General features: G+C 40.7%; 1 protein-coding gene across 2 annotated transcripts; it reads right to left on the bottom strand.

Moving 5' to 3' along the window:
- Positions 1–6,914: 6,914 nt before the first annotated feature.
- On the bottom strand, positions 6,915–21,897 carry LOC115395574 (vascular endothelial zinc finger 1). Of its 2 annotated transcripts, XM_030101166.1 has the most exons (6): positions 21,813–21,897; positions 15,025–15,438; positions 14,687–14,937; positions 10,172–10,241; positions 9,894–10,056; positions 6,915–9,134 (listed from the first exon to the last, which is right to left on the bottom strand). In XM_030101166.1, exons 1-6 carry the CDS (start codon positions 21,843–21,845, stop codon positions 8,770–8,772), a joined length of 1,296 nt encoding a protein of 431 aa, XP_029957026.1. In that variant the 5' UTR covers positions 21,846–21,897; the 3' UTR covers positions 6,915–8,769. The 2 variants fall into 2 exon arrangements, with proteins under 2 accessions (XP_029957026.1, XP_029957025.1); XM_030101165.1 differs by having other exon boundaries at positions 14,687–15,438.
- Positions 21,898–23,560: the final 1,663 nt, after the last annotated feature.

The raw sequence follows: 23,560 nt of genomic DNA, 5'->3' as shown, positions 1-23,560 counted from the left end.
TTGATATCGCCGCCACGCCTCCTCCACTTTTTTAATGTTTAATATTTAACATCATGTTGCTTTATGGCACTGAGGTGAAATACATTTTAGTTCAGGGGCTACACTATTGCATCTTGAATGTGCTGGACCGGTCAAATAGTGCCATAATAGCCTTTAAATTGAAACTTTTCTTATATATGTGATTTGTGATATGTGTGTTATGTTCTGTCTGCTTCTCTTAAGAAATAAAAAAAAAGATATAATTATGATTTAATTGAAATTTCCACTATTTGCTCAGTGGCTTTGCTGGCCAGATTGGATGTCAATTTTGGCCCACAGGCCCTATGTTTAAAACTCCAATAGTCAAAAACAAGCATAACTCCTTCATTCTAGATGAACGATTTGGTGAATATCTGATATCTGCCTACAACCATTTTTTTTTTTTTCGCTAACCATTTCCTGGAATGGGAAGAAGATTGGTTTGGACTGTTTTGATTTTTATTGATAAAAGCTTATAAGTTGTAAATATTTCCGTGTCCTATTGAAGTTAAATCAAGACCTCAACTCTTCAGAAGACATTTGACTTCAGCGAATATAGACCTTTGATTGTTTTATGTCCCTTAGCATTCTAACCTCAAGTAGAACTAAACTGAGACAGTGTATTTGTATTTTTTTAAATATCCCTTTAGCTTGAACCATACTTTTAGCCTGTTCTTTATAATTGGCTTTGTGTTTGTTTGTACAATCTTCTCATTGTGTTAGCGTATAGCATATTAAGAAGTGAAATAAACATTTCTATATATTGCGTTGTAAGAAATTCAATCCAAAGACTGCCTTGCGTTTGTCAGGCTCAGCAGTGCAGAGGAAGGGCGGGGCGAGCAAATCCGAGCGTAATCACCACCTTTCACCTCACGAGCCGCACCATGCACTGTCATTACTCTGCGTGGAGCAAAGCCGATGCGCCATAAGGTCAAGAAGGGCACAATTGTTTAGCACTGTAATTAGCAGACTACAGGTAGTCAATGCAGGGTACGTAAAGAAATGCGGTGCAGCATTTTAACCAGCTGACATTTAATATTAATCCAATAATCTGTTGGCGTGGAGCATTCAAAGGAAGGTTGTACACTTTGAATGGTCGGGGTAGAGACGGTGTTGTATTCCAAGCGTCTGGGTCTTTAATAGTGCATCGACCAAAGACATTTGATTCTAAATGATACACAAAGCGTTTTGCGTGTAAAATTGTACACTGCACTGTAAACCTGTATCATATAATCTTCTGAGAACTGGAGGCTTTTAAAAGATTTTTGTCCTGCAAGATCCCTTATCTCAGATCCTACAGATGAGACACATTGCAAATAAGCACATTTTGATAGAACACTGATTTCAACAGTGGATGTATTTAAAACTTACAAACACAGTAAAATAATTAAGTGGAATGGGTTCATTTTGATCAGTTTATAACCAGTACATTTTTCATTTTCAGTTAGAAAGTATCTACTTTAGTGTGACATTATGTAATTTTGGATTCTTTATTGTTTGTGTCACTGATGTGGGTTTTGGCAAAGGATATGTTATTCAATTTGATAAAATTAATATAAATTTAATTAAAGAAACATACTTTTAAGTAATTTTTGAGAACAGTACTTAATGTAATGTTCATTTTGTTGCACTGGTTTTTGTTGAGAGGACAGCAAGATCAGAGAATTGGTTGTTCATATCTGTTCTAGATATCAACAGAACAAGTGCAATGAGCACAGTTAGGGAAATATTTGCTTTCAATCTAGATTTTAAAATTCCTTTCTGGTATTTCCACTCAAAAAGCCACAATAGTGAGTCGTACAACTTTGAGCTTTAACAAGTATCTGTAGCGCGTTTGAAGCTGAAGTAAGCCATCTGTTTTCTCATCAGGACGGGTATATAATATGCAAAAGGGTTGGCGTGAATGTTCAGGTTCAACAACCAGCAAACAACTATCAAGCACGTTGCTTCTTTTGCAACGAGGGTGCGATGTTCCTTCCTTTAATATATCCTGATTATACAATGGAACGTGAGTCACTTTTCATGGAGCCCTGTGTTCCTCCTCTCCATCTGTCTATCTCGCTCCTCTGATTGCAAGAAAAAAAAAAAAAAAAAAAAACTGTGTTGCATCTCACACGGGCCAGAAAAGACACCAATCCGAACAGCAAACCCCTCGCACGGCGGGTGTGAAAATGGGATGGGAGACGCCACTCAGGTGCACGATCGAGTCACCTGAAACTGCGGCGAATGCGATTCGATCTGAAACCCTCACAGTCTCACAAGTGCGGTTTGCAGCTCTGCAGCGATGGAATGAAACCAACGCAAAGTTGGGCAGACTATTGTTGTCGTCGGTGCACTACTTTGTAAATTCAGCTCTGCTGTATTAACAGCACAGATTTGGTGGTGACATGCCAGCAGAACACCACGCCACTTTTAGCGCCTCTTTGCCTTCAAAACCAAGTTCTCAAGCTGCAACGGAGACAGGCCAATGTAAAGCGAGCCTTTCACCAGGATGTGTTCAGAAAATGCACATTCACAGTAATTATCAAGCCAAAAAAAATATTAGAAAAATCTTAGAACTAGGACAGTTAAAGAAATATAATCTGTCACTCTTTTATACCACATGTAGCAGCACTGCAATGCCTGATATAAGCAAATGAATATCACTGAATAGTAACAGGAGGCACTGTATGAAACGCCATTCCATCTTTGAACAAGTGCAACTATAATAAAAGTGTCTCAAAGGGTCTCACCATTTGTTCTTCTTCTTTCCAGTAGTCTCTTTGTGCTGTAGATCTTTCCAAGAGTTAATTTTCCTCCTAAATGATACTGAAAAAATGTCTGACCTCTGAAAGAAAACAATGCTCATCATGTAAGTAATCCAAGACTGCAATACATATATATGTAAATGGAAAAAGAAATAAACAGTGGAACGATTAGATTTGATGAGGTTGTAAACAGCTCACACACGCGACTCACATAGCTGAGGACAGCGTGATCCCCCACCCTCCACCCTCGGCCTCACGGTCACTTAAGCCGTTTAAAGTGCTGTACAATTGGACAGTCAAGACGCTACACACGGCGTGGGGCTCACGGCTCCAGATTAAATTAGACGGCGGACAATCTGATTCCATCGTCTTTGCTTGGCCAGGGATTGTCAGGAGGCCGTTCAGGTCTGGGGAGACGTCTGAGCCTCCTGCAGCCTGTCCGGTCTGCAGGGGAGGGAATCTCTGCCATCTCTGGATAACGGTTTTTTGATTCAGGTCTGGACTTTTGCATTGTTCAGATAAATACAATAAACATGTGTGGTTCATCCCGCCCCCATCAATAACCTGGTGTCAGCCGGAAATCCAGAGCAAGGTGCTGGAGGCCTTGTAGGTTTATGAAAAGACTGCCTCTTTATGAGTGTGTGGATTCCCTCCCTCAGTCCAAACACATGCTCCTGAGTGTTGTTATGAATGTGTGTGAGACTGTTTGTGTTTGACTTGTGACGGCCTGATTATAAAAGACTTCCTCCAAAAGTTACCTGATTGTTTTTAAAACTGAATTTTCAGTAATGCATTCAAGTTTTCCCATTTGTCTATCTACATAAAAAATTAGGGACTATGAAGAACATAACTGGGATATTTCGATGAGGCGCATGCTGTTAATATCTGAAATCTATCACATGTTAACAAGATCAGAAATGATGCTCAGATTTAAAAAAAATGTTTGGAATTGTAGAAAAATTCTAGAACTGACACCAAGATGATTGTTCATCATTTAAAGAAATATATATAGCTGCAAATTAAAAGAAAAATATTGAAAGTTATTCTATAAAGTAATAACTTTAAGTTAATAGGCAGTAAAAGAGAAAATAGTAATAGTTTGGAGCAACTTTTTCAGGTAATTAAATTTCATGAATATTATTGTTTTCCGCGCTACGATTCAGAAAACGTCCTCCGTGTCATAAAATGAGCATCAGTCAGTGAGGTGAGTTGAGAAAAGTCCATATTCAGAACAGTGTGTGTCACAGTTCAGGAGAAAACTGCACTGATGGCTTCGATTGTGATCTGAGGGGAATAAATAATCACAGGTATCACTACTGGCTTTGGTAGAAGTAACATCTACGATCAGGAAGTCTCTTGAGTTTGCTGGATCGCTGCAGTCCTGCTGTCTCTCTCTGTGTGCCGTCCGCTTGTTTGCTTTGCCATCAACCAAAACTGTTGTGTTTACGGTGACTGTTTCACTAAACCCCTGCTTACTGAAGGAGGAGTCGATCATCATCAGTCCTCAACTAACCCTGGTTGACAGACAGCAAGATGAAAGAGACCCAACTGAACATAACACGGACGTCTACAACACTCATGAGGAATTCCTGCTCCTTATAAAAAAAACTAAAAAAAAAACCAGCAGCTCGACTTCAGAAGAGCTTTCGGCACATCGGTGGTTTACATCAAGTGTTTTGTTGTTGCTTCTGCTTGTGTCATTTCTTCATGAACTCCTTTGTTTCATCAGATAGAGCATCTTCCTCCCACTAATGGATTTATCTGAACTGAATGAGTGAATCAGTCTAACCCAGAGTGCACAGGTCAGGCTGAGTGAGCCTAATGTTGAGAATATAAAACTTAAGTGTGTTTTTCATAGTGTGCATAAGAGGACTTGCAGAGTTTTTCCACTGTTTTGGATTTTTAAAATATTAAATATGAGGAATTTCCAAAAAACATCTAAAATGACATCAAGCAGGGGGGAGGTAGATCCATTTAAAGCTTTCAAGAAACAGAGTAGTCAGGGGACGAGAAAAACCAGTGGTGAATTGGAACAATCAAATATGCGTGGATAACACCATCTGCTGGACAACTGCGAGCACCAGCCTTCAGCGAGCTGAAGGGAGAGAAAAACAACTTTAATGCAGGTAATTTGAGCGAAAAAGCTGGAAATCTGAGCTCAATAATTGAAAATAGGATACATGACGATGAACACATGTCGGGGTCATGTCTTTTAGGAGCAGTTCCAACACTTTTTGTTCTGCAGCAGCTCAGTATCTGGTCGACTTGATGATCGCTGGCGGCGGCAGGAGCAGCAGCTGCCCTCGGGGCGCTCTCATGTGCAACAGCTCAGTAGTTTGATTAACAGCGCGGGGCAGATGTGAAGGGTGCAGGGCAAATCAGCAGCGAGTGAGATCACAGCACTGAGTGGACCTATTCAGGGTGCTCGCAGTGCCGCAGCTGCTGTGCTTCCCAAGTTCAATTCATGGCTTCAATGGACACACTCTTTTTTTTTTTTTTTTTTTTTTTTGAGGCCTCTGGACTGTTCCGAAGAGAAAAGAAAATTTATAGATATCTATACTATTAAGTGTTCTTATTTTTTCCTGGGAATTTACACCAATTTACACCATTTCAATTATGTTGTAAATTACTAATCTGTGAATGGGATCCCTCTTCTGGTATCTCTTAAAACCCCACTCAGATTTATTTATTTTTTTTTAACAAAACACTAAGAATCTCCCATAATAAACCATCATCACCAGAATGTACTTCTAAACCTGAAAACATGTACGAATGTATTTTATAAGAGAAAGCGGCCTGCGGTGAGATCTTCAGTCTTCTGCACATTTGCTACCTAAATACACAAGATAAAGATCCGTAACAGGTAATCTTTGGTGGCACGAGGAAAAAAACGCTAACCCTCTGACATTTTCATGTTTTCAGCTTCAGTTGGTTGCTGCATGTTGTAGAAAAGTGGCGAGTGCTCTGGGCTCACAGTGAGAAGACTCCAGTTTGATGTCTCTCTGAATAGTTTGCAAGTTCTTTCCTTCGTGTCCTACAGCTTCATCCCACAATCTAAACCAGGGAAGTCAGTCAATTTTAATATTTTCTCATGTGAAATACATTGGGGTGTCGCTGTTGTATCAGGTTTTTACAAACCGAAGCTAATGTCAGCATCACTGACATCTCAGCTTGAATCTCAAGTGTTGCTTATAGTACTCTGGAGAAATTAGTTAAAAATAAAATCTATGATTTCTTTGACATTTTTATCATTTGCTTGGTGGTTTGGCAGGCGGGATTGGAGCCTCTTAGGGGTTGATATCTGATATCGGCCTGTGGGCCTTAAGTTTGACACTGGTCTAAACTCATGTCAGCAGGGATTTCAGAGTTTAAATAATATTAACCACCAATAAGTCTGAATTATCTCAAAAGATCAATGAAAATAAAATGATAAAAAAAAAAGTTCAGCTTCACCATTAGCACCGACATAAACCAGTTCATCTGGTGCATGATACCAACATCAATAAAAAATGATGTGCAAACCCTCCTCTACTTCATAAATGTAAACAGAACTGCGCTCAAGTTGCAGATCTGGTTTGAAATCTCGTGTGTAGGTTTGACGGACGCCGCGTCGACACTGAACATTACTTCATCCATAACCACATTTGATAGTTTTCTTTTATTTAGACAACCCAAATAAAAGGCACATAACATTGCGCATGTTTATGTAATAATTTGACAAACGTACATTTAAAAAAAATGTAGGAATGTTTGACCTTTCTGCTAATCAGAAAGCCTAGCCTCTCATATATACAAAATTATCAATGTTAATGTTCTAATACAAAAGATTTATAAAAAAGGTTATCTTATCTTTCACATCTATCGTAACTACCATATCCTTGGAACTAAAATAGTTTTGTACAAAGATATACATTCAACTGCTCTCACAAGGGATCTGGAATTTCCAATTAAACAGTTTTCCTTAAAAATAAAGAGATGTTCAATTCCACAAGAAAGATTCAGTTCATCACATTATTATTGTTTCAAATTTGGCAATCAGGCTATTATAGTGTATCTACTTAAATGCATAAAAACAAAAATAAAATCTACACTAGTATTCTGTTTAAAATGAAACTCGGAGGAAAAGAAAAGACAAACATGCATATTGCATTTTTCAGTATCAAAACTGAATCAACTCAAAGAGCTGCAACACTGCTGAGATAACATGGCATTCATTAAAAAATAGTTAATGTTCAACAGCTACAGTGTTCGGGGTCATGCAACGTCAATCTTGTCCATTTTTTTCTTCTTTTTTTTTCTCCCCCCCCCCCAAAAATCGATGGACAACAAGCTTGCATTTTTAAAATCAAAACCCATCCAGGAGGTCAGCCACGCACGTACACAGACTGCGACTGAACAGGACTGGACTGGAAAAGGAATATATATATAAAAAAAAATAAAATAAAAATAAAAAATAAAAGTACAGCATTTATTTCATTATACAGTAAAAGATCACTTTAAAATGGACGGCTATTCAAAATCAATATGCCCTCGGACCTTCAGTTCCTGGAGGAGGTCTGCTCGAGTCCTTTCATGATGGGACGCCCGGAGCAACAGGCAGTCCAAGGAGGAACATCAGGGAGTCGGGACTGTGTGGGGAGGGGGCGGGGGATTACTGGATATCAATTTTAAAAAGAACCAAGTTCATGACTGATGGGCTTTTCAGTGTGTTTCCTGAGTGAAGGGTCCTTAATATCATATTGGGGCTTCAACAGGTAAATGATAACTTAAAGAAAAAAAAACAAAACAAAAACAAAACAGTGTTCAGAAGAGTCAGCTAAAACTATTTTAGCCACCATTATGACAGTAACAGCCTAGGGGAAGAAAAAAAAAATTACAAGGCCGAGCTGTTTCGACTTCAGCCACTAGATGGCCTCCAAGTGTTGGCTCGCCTACTTATAAAAAGAAAAAAAAAAACTTCCAATTTGATCTTTGATAATACTGCTGTTTGCCTGCATGTAGGATATGCAATCAGTGCAAAACTCGTTCCAATCTTGACTTTCGGAAAACAACTACAGAACAGGCAACTGAAAACAGATGTTTCCACACAAATAGAAAAAGTACAAATATCCATAGTCAAGAGGAAAGTGTCGCCATGTTCCACTTGAATGAAAAAAAGCAAAAAATGAAAAAATGCCAATGAGAAAATACATTACTATGTCAACTGTACAAGTTAGTCACTGTACCTCAAGAGCATACCTACTATCTGAGAGGAAAACAAAACAAAAAAAAAAACAAACAAAAAAAAAACAAACAAAAAAAGAAACGCTATAGCATTGTGAAAAAATATTCTTCCATGCAAGTGGAAGCTGCTGTCCCTTTTACTAGACTCATTTCCTATAACATTAAATAGTGATTAGCAGGCTATAGTTAAAAAAACAAAAAAACAAAAACAAAGTAACACCCAGAGGCTTTGGAGAGAACTTGGAAAGCATCAGAAACAGCAATCTGAGTTATTGCGTCAGTCCATTTCAAGTCTCCCTTTTACAAAAGCACAGGTGTGTTCTCCTATGGAGGAATCGTCCCCTCTCGTTTGACATGATACAAATCACAGTTTCTTGATTCTAACTGACTACACTAAATCTTACCACTGTCCTGACCTCAAGGTAAATCCTACTCAAATTCTACTCAGCCTGCAGTTCTGCACCACGTCAGTCACTTCACCTCTAGCTGGGACGACGCAACTGCGACTTGGGGAACTCCTACTGGCCACAAAGCTCGTGTAAATACCCACTCCGGGGCCTGGTGAAGTGAAGAGGGAGGAGGAAGAGGAGGAGGAGGAGGAGGAGGGGGAAGAGGAGGGGTAGGAGGAAGAGGAGGAGGAGGAGGAGGAAGAGCCGGGCTTGAGGTGCAAATATAAAGACAGGAGTCTCTTGCTTCACTTCATTTTCCCTTTCTTTCTGGCCAGTTCGACCCTGCCTCTTCTTTGTTTCTTGTTGGTTTTTTTTTTTCTTCTCTTCTCTTTTTACCAGGGTGGGGAGGAAGGCAAGACTTGGGACAGAAAAGGCATGCTATCCACGGGCCTCATGGCGATGTTGAGCGGACCGGCTATATTCATGGGCATGGGGGTCGTGATGGCCACCGGGTGGGCGATATTCATGGGCGCCGTGGCGGGGATGTTGACGGAGGCGATGTTGACGGGCCCGGTGATGGTGACCGGGTGCTGGAGGCTGACCGGAGACGTGATGTTCACCGTGTTGGTGCTAATGTTCATCTGTGCGGCTATGGTGACGGGGTTGTTGTTGTTGGCGTTGACACGGTTCATCGCTGAGGTGATGGGAGCAGAAATGGTCACTGGGGTGGCTGAGGCAGAGTTGTGCACTTCATTACCTTTCAGGACAGAGGAGAGTTTTTAAACTGTTGTTTCAGATCCGACCAAACTGGCAGGAAGCACAAACTATAATGCTAGAACACGTGATACACGTGTAAAATTAGTCATTCAAGAGTACTAAATCTGTAAAACAGATAATAAACCAAGAATTACGATTAAAATGTGACTAAAGCTGGGTTATAATCAGATCGAATAAGTGTTGAGGCCATAAATAAAATATATGATGAAAAATTAAAGCTACATCACAATTGTATCTGCCTCACTAAGGTACATGTTATGAAAGAATCTCACACAATGAATTTAATTCAAATAGTCCAAGTCTTATGAGTTTGTTATTGCATAAGGCCTTGGTGTTTGCATTTTTGTGCCATGTCAGTGTTTTTTAAGGTTTCGTGACATGCTCCCACCCCCACATGATATAGTTTCACAGTTCGGAAACAATCATGATTAAAATAAATATATGAGGGGAAAAACTAACATTTCATCAAAGGACTGGCAGTGTGACAAAGAACAGAAATTCAGAGGGCTTTCCTCTATAAAATTATGCCTCTTTTCTCTGCTCTCTTGTCAATGTGAAAATCTCTCGAGCTCCACAGTCTGTTCATTAACTGGTCAAAAATAAATTTAAGATGACTCAGAGACTGCGGCCAACTTTAATTGATGCGGGACAGGAGCACATTATTGTGGAATGAATTTAGTATCAGTATTAGGACATTCATGAGAATTTTCCACATGCATTCCCAAGAAATGTTACGCACCTTTGTTACAGGAGTTAAAGTTGGTCTGTCCGTGAGTCTTCAGGTGACTGGTGATGTAGGCTGCGCTCAGCATCTTCCCACAGATGCTACAGGTGACTTTGCCTTCGTGTCGGATCATGTGGGAACGGAGTCTGTCTTTGGTGGCGAAAGCAGAGGTACAGGCCTGTGGGTGCACAGTCGAGAGGGGTGAAAGGTCAGCGGAGTGCAGAGAGAGTATTCCAGACGATTAGACAATGATCAACGAGGAAAATCCGGGAGCCGATAGTGACGAAACTTACCGTTACTTGACATTTAAAGGGCCTTTCTGAGGAATGCACATGCTTAACATGGCAGCTCAAGTGGTCTGGCCTAGAAAGAAAAAGAAAGGCAACACATTTAATCTTAAGATGGTGATGCTCCATGAGTCACACAGCACTGCAATGCTCTTACAAAGCAGGCCTTTCTTCTGTGTCTTAAGGCAAACGAAAACTGAGTCATTTGAGTCATTAAGTCATTCAAAATAATCCCATCATGTTAATCTTTGCTGGAATATAAATATGGTTTTCTCTTGCTATCATGAACTGTAGGGTAAATCATCATCCTGCTGGAGAAGTGTCGAGAAACTCATAAATGTGTGTAACATTTACTGACGTGAAGTAGAATCATGCGCGAGCATAAAGTGAAAGGGCAAATGTGCAGCACTCGAAGGCATGGGTACAAACACACAAGTGAACGGATGTGCTCTGTTTGCTTTGATAATGAGGGGATGGGCACAAAAATCCCTAAAATTTCAGTCAATGGCAGTTAATTCTCCACGATCGATCGTGCGTGAATTAGTTTGACCTACTTTCAAACACGCACCACAATGAAAACTGAGGCGTTTCCTTTTTAGACGTTCCACTAAACACTCAAATAAACTGACAATTTGCTTATTATTACGGCCCGTTTATTTCTCAGGAGCTTCGTCAAGAAGTGCAAAAATTGCAAGATGGTGACGAGAATTTCCAGGAGTTCCTCAATCTTAAGTAAATTTCTCTTAAGATTAGCTGTGAACTCGGTGAGGCAGTGTTAACCTAAAACAACATAAATCAGTGTCAAGACTAACTTATCAGACTTGTCACAACACAACACAGCTGTGAGTGAAGATATTTAACTGTGGTTTTAAAAAAGTCTTTGTACTGGAAACTATTCCGTCACTGAACTCTGCAGGAGAAACTAAGAGTGATAACAACATGGTGAATACATAAAAATAAAAGGGAAATGAAAAATCCTCAAAGATGACAATTTCAGCATTTATACAGGTGCTGCTCAGAAACTCTAAACTGGATAAAGCGTATAGAAACTGGATAGATAAATATGGAATACAGTTTTTACAAAGGAGGGAAAAAAACCCCCATCTGATTATATTAATATTCAAACAATTTGAGATACTTTTAGATTTTCGCAAGCTGAAATAATTATGGAAAAAAACAAAAACCCTAAAATTAGTTTTTTAGATGAAGTTTTGAAGTTTTTGAGATGCACCTGTACTTTCGTGGATCAAAAACCAAAGGCTCTTTCACAAAAATTCTGTTATTGTTCTTAAAGAAAAAGCTGTAGTTTAAAAACAAACAAACAAACAAAACATGGATAAAAAAGACATCCTCGTTGTTTATCTAAGCTACAAATCACAGAGTTCACTGCAAAACAGCTCTTTGCCTCTTGACCTTTCCAGCGAGACTCCAGCATTCACAAATTCTTGCTGGCACTGATCCTCCTCTGTCAGCGTGTGCGTTCGACTGAAGCTGTGAGCTGAATCATGTTCCAGGCTGGAATGGAGTGAGTAAGGGCTCGGGCTCTGGGAGCTGCACCCCAACCGGAAAGCTTCATGCTGTGAGGGTTCTCTTTTTTTGATAATACAAATGAGAAGAGTCAAGTAGAATCTTCTCAGTGGTGCCATGAACCGGAATTAATTTTTTTTTTTGTTTTGTTTTTTAATACTTTCTTTTCCCTCTATTCTGTTCTGTCCTGGTGACGAGGATGGCAGACTCCAGACAGAGCCTGCCTACAGATCTGGCTGAGTGGCAGTGACTCAGTGCCCTGTTATTCAGTCCCCATTCTCACTTTCCAGTATGCTGATGAATCCGTGCCCCACGTCACTGTGTTGGAGGCATGCCTGAAACTGCCCTACACAGCACGGTACTAATGTTACAGCTTGGCCAGGGTATACCGCTGATGTTTTTGCTGAACTTGTGTGGCAACACAGACCTCCTACGCTCTGATCAATATTCTTGGATGAATCCAGTGCTGGTTTTCATCCAAAGTGAAACAAAACACTCTGGGCTTGATAATGAGGTTTGAAACATGGAGCCACTGTAACTTTCTTAAAGAAAACACTTATTTATTTCAGATTAAATGTGTTGACCTCAACATTACAGCATGGATCAGTGCATTCCCAGGGGAAAAGCGACTGTGACATGCTGGCGGGAACTGCAAAGTGACAAGTGACGCCTCCCCCCCTCCCTGGGTGCTCCGATGCTGCTCTCCCATGTGCGACTGTTTAAACATGTGGTTGAAATGGCGAGGGGGTCATTACAAGTACGAATCTAAACTGCATACCGCAATATAACACACAGAACTGCAGCCACCCGGAAGCTACACAGAAGGCAGAGGGACATTTAAGTCTTCATTTTGGAGCCTAAACATCTCAGGCTGAGTCATTTGCATACAGGTGGTTTCTTTATAAGAAGTAGCGCTCTGTGTGTGTTTCTGTGTCATTCAGTTTTGGCAGTCTTTGGAAAAGTTATTGCTTTGTATTCACCATCAAAGACAAACCAACGGCAAACATTTACATCATATTTATAGTCGAGTGAGGATTTTTTTTTTCCAGCACTTGAAAACGTGGTAAGTTATTTTTGTTCTCCAGAGTACACAATCCAAAAAGGCCAGCTTGTTAAAAAATTGTTTGTCATTGTGTTATTTTTAAATGTGCAAGCAGACAAGTCAGGACTTTTCACTGTGACCCTGGAATGCAGCCACCAGAGGGTGAAATTACTTTGTCTCCCCTCCCATAAGAATAAATTAAATCTCAAACGCATACTTCCTGTTTACAATAGCTTTGTTTCTTGTTGCTACTTGTTGATTGAGAGCGTGTAAATAAACTTGCAACAGTTGTAAAAACAGCTTTCGCCTGTGGCTCTGTTTTCTCACCAGTTCAAGTGATGTGCTGCTGTCACTGTGCGTTGCCTCTGTTGCCGATGGGCCCATTGTCTACCCGACCCCTCCACAGACGCACACACACAAGCCACTTATCAAAGGACCTGCACACGAGTACAACTGATTGTGGGAATATACTTTAGGGTTTCATGTGTCGACTGACCAGGATTACCAGAAATCTGAAGTTTTAACACCTAAGCCTCCTGGTAACACTTGAGGATGAAGAGAAAAGCCAGACACTGTAGACAAGTTAGACACACAATGTGAGGGGGGGTTCTGGAGTTATAACAGCGCCCAGTGTTTCATACAGCGGATCTGCCCCCCGTGAGGGTTCACAAGCTTAGACATCTGTGTTTAAGACACATACCAAACAAACCAGTGGCTTGTACAGCGGCGAGCACGAGATGCCCTCCTAGCCCCCCTCTGGTGAGCACTTGTAGCTGTGTCAGTGGGCTGTGCTGGGCCCGTCTCCAGAGCCACGTTTATCAGCTTAATTGGAAAACAGCAATGAGTGAAAACGCGGAACACGCAATTTGATGCTCCACATTTGAGGGCTGCTCTGTACTTAACAGCTGCAACAAGTGCAAAAACATTTGCAAGAGGATTTTTCTCTCCATAACCTCACGTCTCTCTCTTCTCTCTCTTTTTTGTATCCACACACTTCGCTTTCTGAGTGTGACATAAAAAACTTCAAATGGCTGAAAGTTTTCTCAGTCACAGGCCTGAACATCTGTGCTGCTTACCGTATAACCTTCCGAAAGCTTTTGAGTATGTTTTCCTTTGCAAAATGCTAAATGGATTTCACTTGTGTATCACATGTAAATGAACCCCCCCCTTTTAATTTTAACGCATATCGCAAGAAGCAATGATGTTTGTTGTTTGAGCTTCAGGACTGTGCATTCTCAAGTTGAACAAATCCATGAGAACTTGGCGACAATTTCTTAGTCTTTCTATTCGCTCCAATCACAGCGCAGACACAGCCAACGAGATGATAAGGCTGGCGTCAAATTACAATGCTACACGAAGACAGGCTCAGAACTGCTGGAAGGGGACTTTATATGCTACAAAAAGAGGTTTTGAAGACAAAGACACTAAAATGAAACGTGACACATGTAATAAATAGTGAAAAGAAGGCTGTATAAAGGGCCAGGGTGAGATAAGTGATGCTTCATTGTGAACTGTGACGTAAAAAGTTGTTCTGGCAGCATTTTGATAGGGGGGGGAAGGAGGAGGAGTCACAATCCATTCTTGGATGTCGTGATTAGCAATCTGGCCTCACTGGGAGAACATCCCGGGCTTGAGGGCCTTTCTGTGCAGTCAACCTGTTCTTCCTCCGTGTGTTCCTTTTGGGTACTCCAGTATCCTCCCACAATCTCAAGACACACACTTTAGCTGAATCAGTGCCTCCAAAATGACTATATTCATGTGTGTGTGTGTGTGGTTGTCTGGCTCTCTGTCTATCTTCCTTGTAATGAACTGGTGGCCTGTCCAGAATTTATCCCAGTCTTTCACAGTGATCACGCCTGGCCTCCTGCAAAACTAAGTTGGATCAAGCATTTTACAGGATGGAGGCTCCACTTTCCCCATACATTAACTTTAAATAACAACTTCACACTTACCTTGAGAAGCCTTTCCCACATACAGAGCATACATAGGGCTTGTGTACTCCCCCGTCATGAGAGCGGACGTGGTAGGTCATTCGGTCCTTTCTTTTAAAGCGCTGCTGGCAGATGGGGCACTCGAAAGGCTTCTCGTCTGAGTGGGAGAGCTTGTGGCGATTCAGGTGGTAGACATCACGAAAGGCTTTGCCGCACATCTCGCACCCGTGGTTCTTCTTGACGGGCTTGGCAGGTTTCTTGGGCACATTTTGCTGCGGCACGTTACCCATCGCAGAAGACGTCATGATACTCGTGCCGGAGGAAACGGAGGTGGTTGCCGTGGAGAGGATGTTGGCTACCGTGGAGGTGTAGGAAGGGTTGCCGTTGTTCTCTCGCGGCATGGTGGAGATCATAGGTACCATGGTGGGGGCGGTTTGGGCTGTCTTCTTCGGGCGCGACACCATCTTAATGCCGGTGTGGCTGGACTCATGACGACGCAGGTGGTAACTGTCGCGGAAGGCCTTGTTGCAGTAGCCACATACAAAAGGTGTCTTGCCTTTGTGTTCCTTCTTTATCACAGGCACTGGCGGCCGTTGACCTCCTCCACCTGCCACATTGTCTTTGAGGTGATCAGCAATGCCGGTAGGTGGCTTCTGGTCTATTTGGATGGGCAAGACAGGCTTCTGGTCAACTTGTTCATTTCCTGCATTGAGGAGTGGTAGCAGGCTATTCTGGGCCACCTGGTGCTGGTGGTGGAGGGCTTCATTGGCCTGCTGAGAAATCAAACAGATAACAGAGATTGTTGGTGAGCAAAAATCAATTCCAGAGTTTGTGGTTTAAAAGAAAAAAATTATGAAACGTTCAAGGTAATAAAACTGCTAGTCATGTAACTGTTACAATAAAATTTCGGTTCTTCTGATATCAGGCACCACTGAAAGGAGTCAGGCGTCACTATATCATGAAAAAAAAACCAACAACAAACAAACAAAAAAGAATTTAGTGATCTTACAATACAAAAGAGCCCCAGAGCTTGTCATTAATGGCACTGATGATGCAGCACGCAGCTAATTCAAATAAATCCAAATGTACTGGATGAAAAATGATCCCATCATGACGGTGCTGATTCATCATGTGACCGCAAAGCAAGCATACCAAATTAGAGGCACAGCAGAGTCGAGTTTACTGCCAGCCAGCATGGCTCTTGGAGAGCAGGCCTTCAAGCTCAGCTACGGAGCTGAGTGAGGAGATATGCAGGGGTAGCAGTGTGGTTTAGCAAAGGACTCAAATGTATATACAGAGAAATGTATATACAGAGAAAACGCAGGCCACCAAACACCACAGACAACTGGAACTATTTCCTTTTGGGTTTATGGCCTACTGTATAATTTTACAGGTGTCCAGCGCACATATGCCAGTTCATGCTACTACACCAACAGGAGAAAATTGGTACATGGAATCGACAACAGCAACACCCAGTAGCTAAAATAAGTTTTACACCTCATTAGACATACTTGTTAACTGAGGAGGTCATGGGCAATGTGCATCTCCAGTCACATCATCAGAGTTGAACAAGAAAATCCAGAGAATTAAAATCAAAATGGGAAAATAACATTCTAAAAATGTTTCAGAGCTTTCTGTTTGCGAGCCAGGAAGTGGAACCTCAAAAGACGAGCAAAGCAATCACGCTAAATAAATCCCAAATCATCAACTCGAGAGCCTTAAAACTAAACTCAAAACACCACAATGAATGACTGTATGCTGCAGCAAACCATGTGGTCAGAACTTACTCAGGGCAGATGTCGCTCTCCCTGTAGTTTCAACTAATTCAAAGTGATTCCATATTGCCCATTTGTTATACAGATGCAAAAAATAGGAAAAAGTACTGACTAAAGTTATTGAGCTTTAGCCATGTTCAAACCAATTCTACAAAACAGCTTAAAATTTCTATTTGACTGAATATATATCTGTGTTGACCCAGGGCCGACCCTGCCTAATCCACTGAAAATAACAACGCAAATACAACGACGGCAGGAACCATTCGCTATTAATTGAGCTCAGTCATTTTAAATCACACTATGGTTCAACGATCTCACTACCTCTGTTTGAGTTTCTCCGGTTAACTCAGTTATTTGTCTGCTGAAGACATCAATTTTCCACATTTTTTAAGAAATGGTATTTGAGCTAACAGCTCTTCCGGTAAACGGACACTGTCAAGAAAACTGTGTTGTCAACCACCAGTAAGAAAGGGGCAAGGTGAAATACTTGACCTTTCCCTTTGAGGTTCAATCATCCATCGAAGAAGGCCAGCCAAGAAAGAGGTTGCAAAAGAGGAGGCAGGGAATGGAAAAGAAAAATGAACCGCACAATGTCCTCCTTATGTCATCTAGCCTATTGTGAAAGACACAAATCTGAGCAGTGATGCACTCGGGCCTCAGCAGGGGATCTTTGTATGCTCATCTTCATTGATTTGGCTCATCTATTCATGAGACAGGGACATTGTTTATCCACACACTACTCTGCTAAACTAGCCGTCATTCCCTCATATGTGGTGGAACCTGGGAACTCGTGGAGAATGCCACCGAGCCCACCCATCCGTTTGTCTGAGCACCTGCTTACACTTGCCACCTTCCAGGATTAGTCATCATCGTGCCAATGTGAGCCCGCCGCTGGCACACCGGGGGCAAGCGAGAGGTGGGGGCTTTATGTTTGGGTGTGGGGGGATACCAGCCGGGAAGCCTCTTTGTGAAGCTTGTGAACAGCAGACGTAGCCACTGCAGACGGCCTGGCCTCTATACAGAGGTGCAGGGCCTGTAAGCTGCTGTGCCTTCATGCAGCTCTGACCATTTTGACACAAATGCGCTCTGACAACTGGGGCTGCTCCCTCATAAATAACATCAAAATGGAGGGAGTGTCCTGATGGCTCCACGGGCCACTGTAGACTTGAATTGGGCTCATGGTCTAAGTTAGATTATGCACTGTCTTTTTTTTTTTTTACTCCAGTCTTTTGTGTCACACTCTACAGCTGCTTGCTGAAACCCCCCTCCTTTTTTTCCTAACAAAACAAGCAAAAACTACAACTGATATTTAGACATATGCATAGGACACAGAAGGGAGAACAAAACTTTAAGCATTACGTCATTTGTAAGTCTACAAGTTTATGAGCTTGTTTCAAAAAGTTTGTTGCTTCTGCTAAGTCTGCTGAGTGGACAAAAGTTCATGTAGGAATTACTTCAGTTATATTGGTGAAAACGCTGTTTCCTTTATAGCCTGTAAATATATACAGATACTGCAAAGACTGAGTGGCTCTCCTGTTGATCGTGTCGGCTGCAAAAAAGGTGGATTTTTTTTAGCTCTGTTGAGACTGAGCAAATATTTTAAAGGATGATTTGATGAATTCACTTTTTCACCTTGGTTCAGAGTGCATCATTTAAGAGGATAATATCAGCTACTTTAAGTATATTGCCAAGGTAAAACCTTTGCAAAATGATATGGCAAAAAGTGCTGTCAGGAACGGGTGATGGTTACAAACAGGTGTGGCTTGCAAGCTACAAAATATATTTTCTAGGAGGACAAGGAGCTCCTTTGATTCAGAGTCACTATAAAGCTTTAAAATAAATGCAAACGTAAAGAAGTACTGAGTCTGACAAACATTAAGAAAGTGTGACTATGCACTTTAAGTGAAATCCAGCTGATAATCAAATATATTCCTGGAGAATTAGTTTTTTTTCCTACAAAGTACCTATGTTGAGATTGCTTAGCTCATACAAGAATGACATGACCTTAGTAAACCGAGACAACTGGCCAACTGAAAAGTGGACATTCAATCGAGAAAGCACGAGAGGGAGAGCTTGAGAGAGAACTTCTGTATCACACTGGAACAATCTGAATGATGACCTTATTGATGAATGAAAACTATTTCATCTCTGCTACAGCAGTACATTGCATCCTGCTCTGGCCCTGGATTTGAAAACACTTGCAAAGAAAACAAAACGTGAGCAAACAACTGTTAACAGTTCCCTTTACCTCTTGGCAGCCTAGCTGCTTTAACCACAAGTACACAGAGTGACCACAACACCTGGTAACTGGACTTTGTAACAGCAAAGTCAAAACATTGATGCCAAAAGGCCCCAATAATTTCAATCTATGTAATGTAATAATAATTTCATTTTGTAAGCTCAGAAGAATAATTACTACAGTTCAGGCACAACATAAATACTTCACTTATTATAGATAATTGGAAAACTTTTTTGAGCTTGTATCAACAATTCAAATTAATTTATGAATCTATCTATATTGGATTGGATATAATGATCATGGATTAAAGTAAATTAGGAATATTTTCAATTTACAAGACCATAGAAGGGGAGCAGAAATTGGATGATATGAATGGCAACAATCTGTGCAAAATAAACTAATTTGCATGAGAATTCAAAACCCGATGTAAACTGAACTTACATTAACAATAATTAGCAATGCTTAACTCTGTAACTTGAAATTCCACTTCATTCATGACAATGTAACAACTATCCAATACACGTTTAGCATAAAACAAGAGAGCTTTGTTCCTGGTTAATGAACGGACTAATCCACATTTATGTTTTGTAACGATATTAATAGTATTTTGAGATGACACATCTTGAGGCACTATTATTAAACATTTTCAGTGTAATGTGCTTGCCTGTTGAACATCTTCTCCAGACATTTGGGAGTATGCCAAAAGAACGCTTTGGTAAATTAAGCAGAAGATAAATTGATGTAAAGCACCTTTTATAGCTTTTACCCTTATTATTCTACAGTGTATACTGTTTTCTCTTGAGTGACGCTGGTACAGCATCCAGAAAAGGCCTGAGAGGATGTTCGGGCACACAAAAATTGCAGTGAGGCTTTTTCACTTTGGGACACCATACCATTTATTACAGCTACTTTACAGGGTTACCAGTGCATCATTGCGCCTCCAGAGACAAACTGCTCCAAATAACATGATTCATCATCACTGATGGTTAACAGATCTTTGATGGCTTGCATATTCCATAAAAAAAGAAATAGTTGCACTCATGGCAATATTCAAGCTGTTTTAAACACCAGCACTGATTAGTTTAAACATTAAAGAGTAACCCTTCACTGAATGAATTCACACAGCACTTGTATATATATTATTATACAAACAACTGGATCATCTCTTCTAACATAACGTGCCTGAAGGATAACTGCACACTGATTTACATGAGACTGATATAGTAACAGTGTGAGGTACATAATACACGCAGGGCTTCTGGCTGGATGCCAGACACTGCACAACGTCTGACAATGTCCATCTGCCTTTTTCATAGCAAAGAAACTGCTCAGTTGTGAGTAAGCGATCACTCACTGACAGCAGAACAAAACCTTACAAATACCACAGAAAACGTCACGTCTGCGAATGCTATGATGTGAAACATCTCTTTGCTGTGGATTTGATCCAAGCAATCAACGAGTCACCACATACTATATCCATCCAGGTCACCAAGGAGGGAAGGGTAATGGCCTATTAATGTTTACTATTCATTCATATTATTGAGAAATTTGTAATCAGAAACATTTCAGTTTTCAACACAGGCATAAAGGCTCAAAGAGGTTCATGTACCATCATCCCTTATCAATATTCCAACTAATTCCCATGACTTTTTGCCGTTGAGTAGCACTCAATGATTAGTTTTTAATTACAACAGATGGTAATAGATTCTTAATTAATCATGTTTACTGCAAAATAACTAACCACCCCTGCGTGCACTGGTAATTAGTACTGCAAGAACTCCTGAGCACCTGACTGTATGAAGTGGGCCTGCAACTGTGTTATGCAGCATCGAGTATTTTTATGAATGATTTTAAACTACACCAAAAGTTCATTGAGGAACTTCCCCCATAAGGAGTTCGTCACACCCACTGAAATATATTGGGGCACAACTAAGACAATAATACACAGAAAAAAAATCCCGATCGAGGGAAACGCGCGCTGGTGTAGTCGTGATAAACATACGCATTTTGATTGGTGGCTAAAAATGCAGCAGTGAAATGAAACAAACCATCGAAGAAAAACAACTGAGGAGGAGAAAAAAAAATCGTTTTTCACGTTCACGTGGGCGCATTTCTTTTGGGCTAAGTAAGGCCAGGAGAATAAAAGAAATCATTAATTTGAGTGAACAATAGCCTTCCATCTTACGACACGGTGAAATCCACTATAGCGTGGCAGATATCAGTGTGAGCTTCAGCCTTCACTTTCTGCATGAAAAACGGGTTTATAAATTGCGTAATGTCGCTGCTAATTTCAAATCTTCGTTGCTAATGTTAGCTAATGTTGTGAGCATAGTTTGAATTCCTTTCTAGCACAGTCACCGGAATAAATAGCTGGTTAATAAACAGAGTACTGCTTTTCAAGTCGTTTAATGTTAGTTTTCATTACGGCAGCCTCGCCCACATTAAGCTAAATTAGCCACCGAGTGGTACGAAAGCAAAGCACCGAAACATCGTTAGCTTGCGAGGCTAGTCACTGGCCAACCGGCTGGAGCGAGCGGAAAGTTCACCGCGGACTTGGGGATAGCCGTTAGTAAAATCTCAGCCTTTGATAACACAAGTACACACTCATCCGGTGCTGGCTAACTCGAAGCAATCCAAAACATGAATTATCAACGCCAACAACGAAGCTTTTAAGCATCGCTACATCTCATTATTGTACGGTGTCCCGATCAAAGCCTTCAGCCAAAGGGGGGAAAAACAGGTCTGTCTCGATTGTAACGGTGCAGTGGCGTTTTTTTTTTTTTTTTTTACTTCAAGTGATCCCGCATGTTTTTGCTGGCTCCGGCCTGCCAAACAAACTTAAAAATAACAAACGACGTCGAAGTAATCCGCGTCCTCGAGCTAAATATTAACCGAAAACGAGGCTAATTTCCCCCGCAAACGGTGGCTGAGGAGATTAGATTTTTTGTTCTAGCGTCATTCCCAAAGCCTCACAGCTGGACGCCTGGATTCATATACCATTGTTTTGCTTGGTTACTTGTTCTTGCTATTACTTTGCTTAAAACCTGGATTTATCGCTTAGCTAAGCGGCGCTGAGGCATTTATCGGTTGTTTTGCGCGGTATTCCGGTTTCCCTCCCGAAGAGACAACTTACTTGGAAAAGAAACGTACTCCAGCTCGGCTCCATTTGCACACTTTAAATTGTGAAGGAAAGCTGGTGGAAGCCTACAACAAAGCAACCAAACATGGCAGCTGAAACAACTTCCGGTAACCTCCAGGCCGCAACCATCTCTCGGTGCATTTGGCGGGGGGTGTTACATTTACTATCTCTTCAAAAAAGGGAAATTGTGTAATTCTCATTATGACTCGTAAAACAATTAAAAGTCAATAAAGAATTACACCTTCACATTTTTGTTGAGCTGTATTCATCAGAACGGCTTTAAATCGCACGAATCTCACTGCAGGAGTAAGAAGGCGTAGCTCGATTTCTGAACACCCCTAAGAATGGTTTTTCCCTGAGGCTGTGAGGGGCATTTGTTATATTAGATTGTCGCATGTGGCTGGGTTTGACTGAGATTCATTAAAATTTCCTCCGTATTTTTTTAACAAATAAAAGCCAAATCTATCTCCTGAATGATTTATAGTCTATCACATAATGTAATGGTCTGATGTGACTCGCATTTTAGATTAAACAATCGAGAGATTATTGTCGCGCGTGCCAGGCTTTTTTCATGAATGAAAACACTTAATTTACACAAATTGCCTCCAATGGACGAAAATCTCAAAACTACACGTAGTGTAATCTAAAGCAAGTGAAAGCAGACAAATTGCATGTTGTTAATACCTTGGCAGTATTGTCTTAAAACTTAATTTCATAAAGAAACTGAGCATTTGGGTGCACCTCTGTTAACCTTTTGTTGTCATTGTGAACCTAGACCTTAGTAGGTGATAATGAAATATTGTTTCAAATGTTGCTTTTGAAGTTATTAAGAATATTTGGGCTGTTAGGCAACTGCATGTCAACTAAATGAACATGTTTACACTGTTATCCACAGAGACAATATGCTTTCTGTTTGTTGTACACAATTGAAAATAGTTTAGGATGCTCATTCAACCCAAATACAGTGTTCATGACATTATTTGCAAAAAAAAAAAAAAACAAACAAACAAACAAAAAAAACAAGTCTGCTGTTGAAAAATAAATTTTGTAGTGGACAAAACCCTCATGCTAACTTCACTTTCACAAAGGATATTGGCTAAGTTGTTTTCCAATACAAAAAAAAATTAGAATTCCATCTTTACTGAAAAGACATTTAATGATAATTATAAAGAATACCACAAATATGAGTTTGTAAACTGAATGTCAGTGCAGCCGTCAGCCTTAGGGAATGCAGCTTTGACAAGAGTTGAACTACAAGATTCCTCACTGTAATCAAGTAACACTTCAAACCTTGCAGACAGTCAAGCAGGAACTAATGAGCTTGTGAAATTGCCTGTACAAGGACCAACAGATGTCCCACAGGCTCAGTTACTAACTCCAATCTACAATGAGTGGAGGTTTCTGTTTCTCTCTCTCTTTTTATAATCCAACAAACATTTGAAACACTTGTTGATAATTCTTTAAACACTGATCAAACTTGTGGAACATTTTGTTGTGTGTTGAGGAGGGTCAAGTTGCAAGTATCTTTATTATGGCCAAAGATTTAAACTCTCTTTCAAAGGTAAGCTCTGAAATTATAGTAGCTTCAGATCCCTGCATGAAACAGTATTGTTCATTCTCTTTCCAGTACGTTCTTTGAACTCTCTGCTCGTCAGTGAATGGCCGTTCAGTGAAGGTGCCCCCATTGTACATTTCAATCTTTGTCCCACTGTACATTGAAAGCCTTTATTCACATACAGTGC

The sequence above is a fragment of the Salarias fasciatus genome, chromosome 10, assembly GCF_902148845.1.
Source record: "Salarias fasciatus chromosome 10, fSalaFa1.1, whole genome shotgun sequence".
NCBI classification, from domain to species: Eukaryota; Metazoa; Chordata; class Actinopteri; order Blenniiformes; family Blenniidae; genus Salarias; species Salarias fasciatus.
Note: the sequence above shows the minus strand (reverse complement) of the source record. Positions and strands in the feature narration are given on the sequence as shown.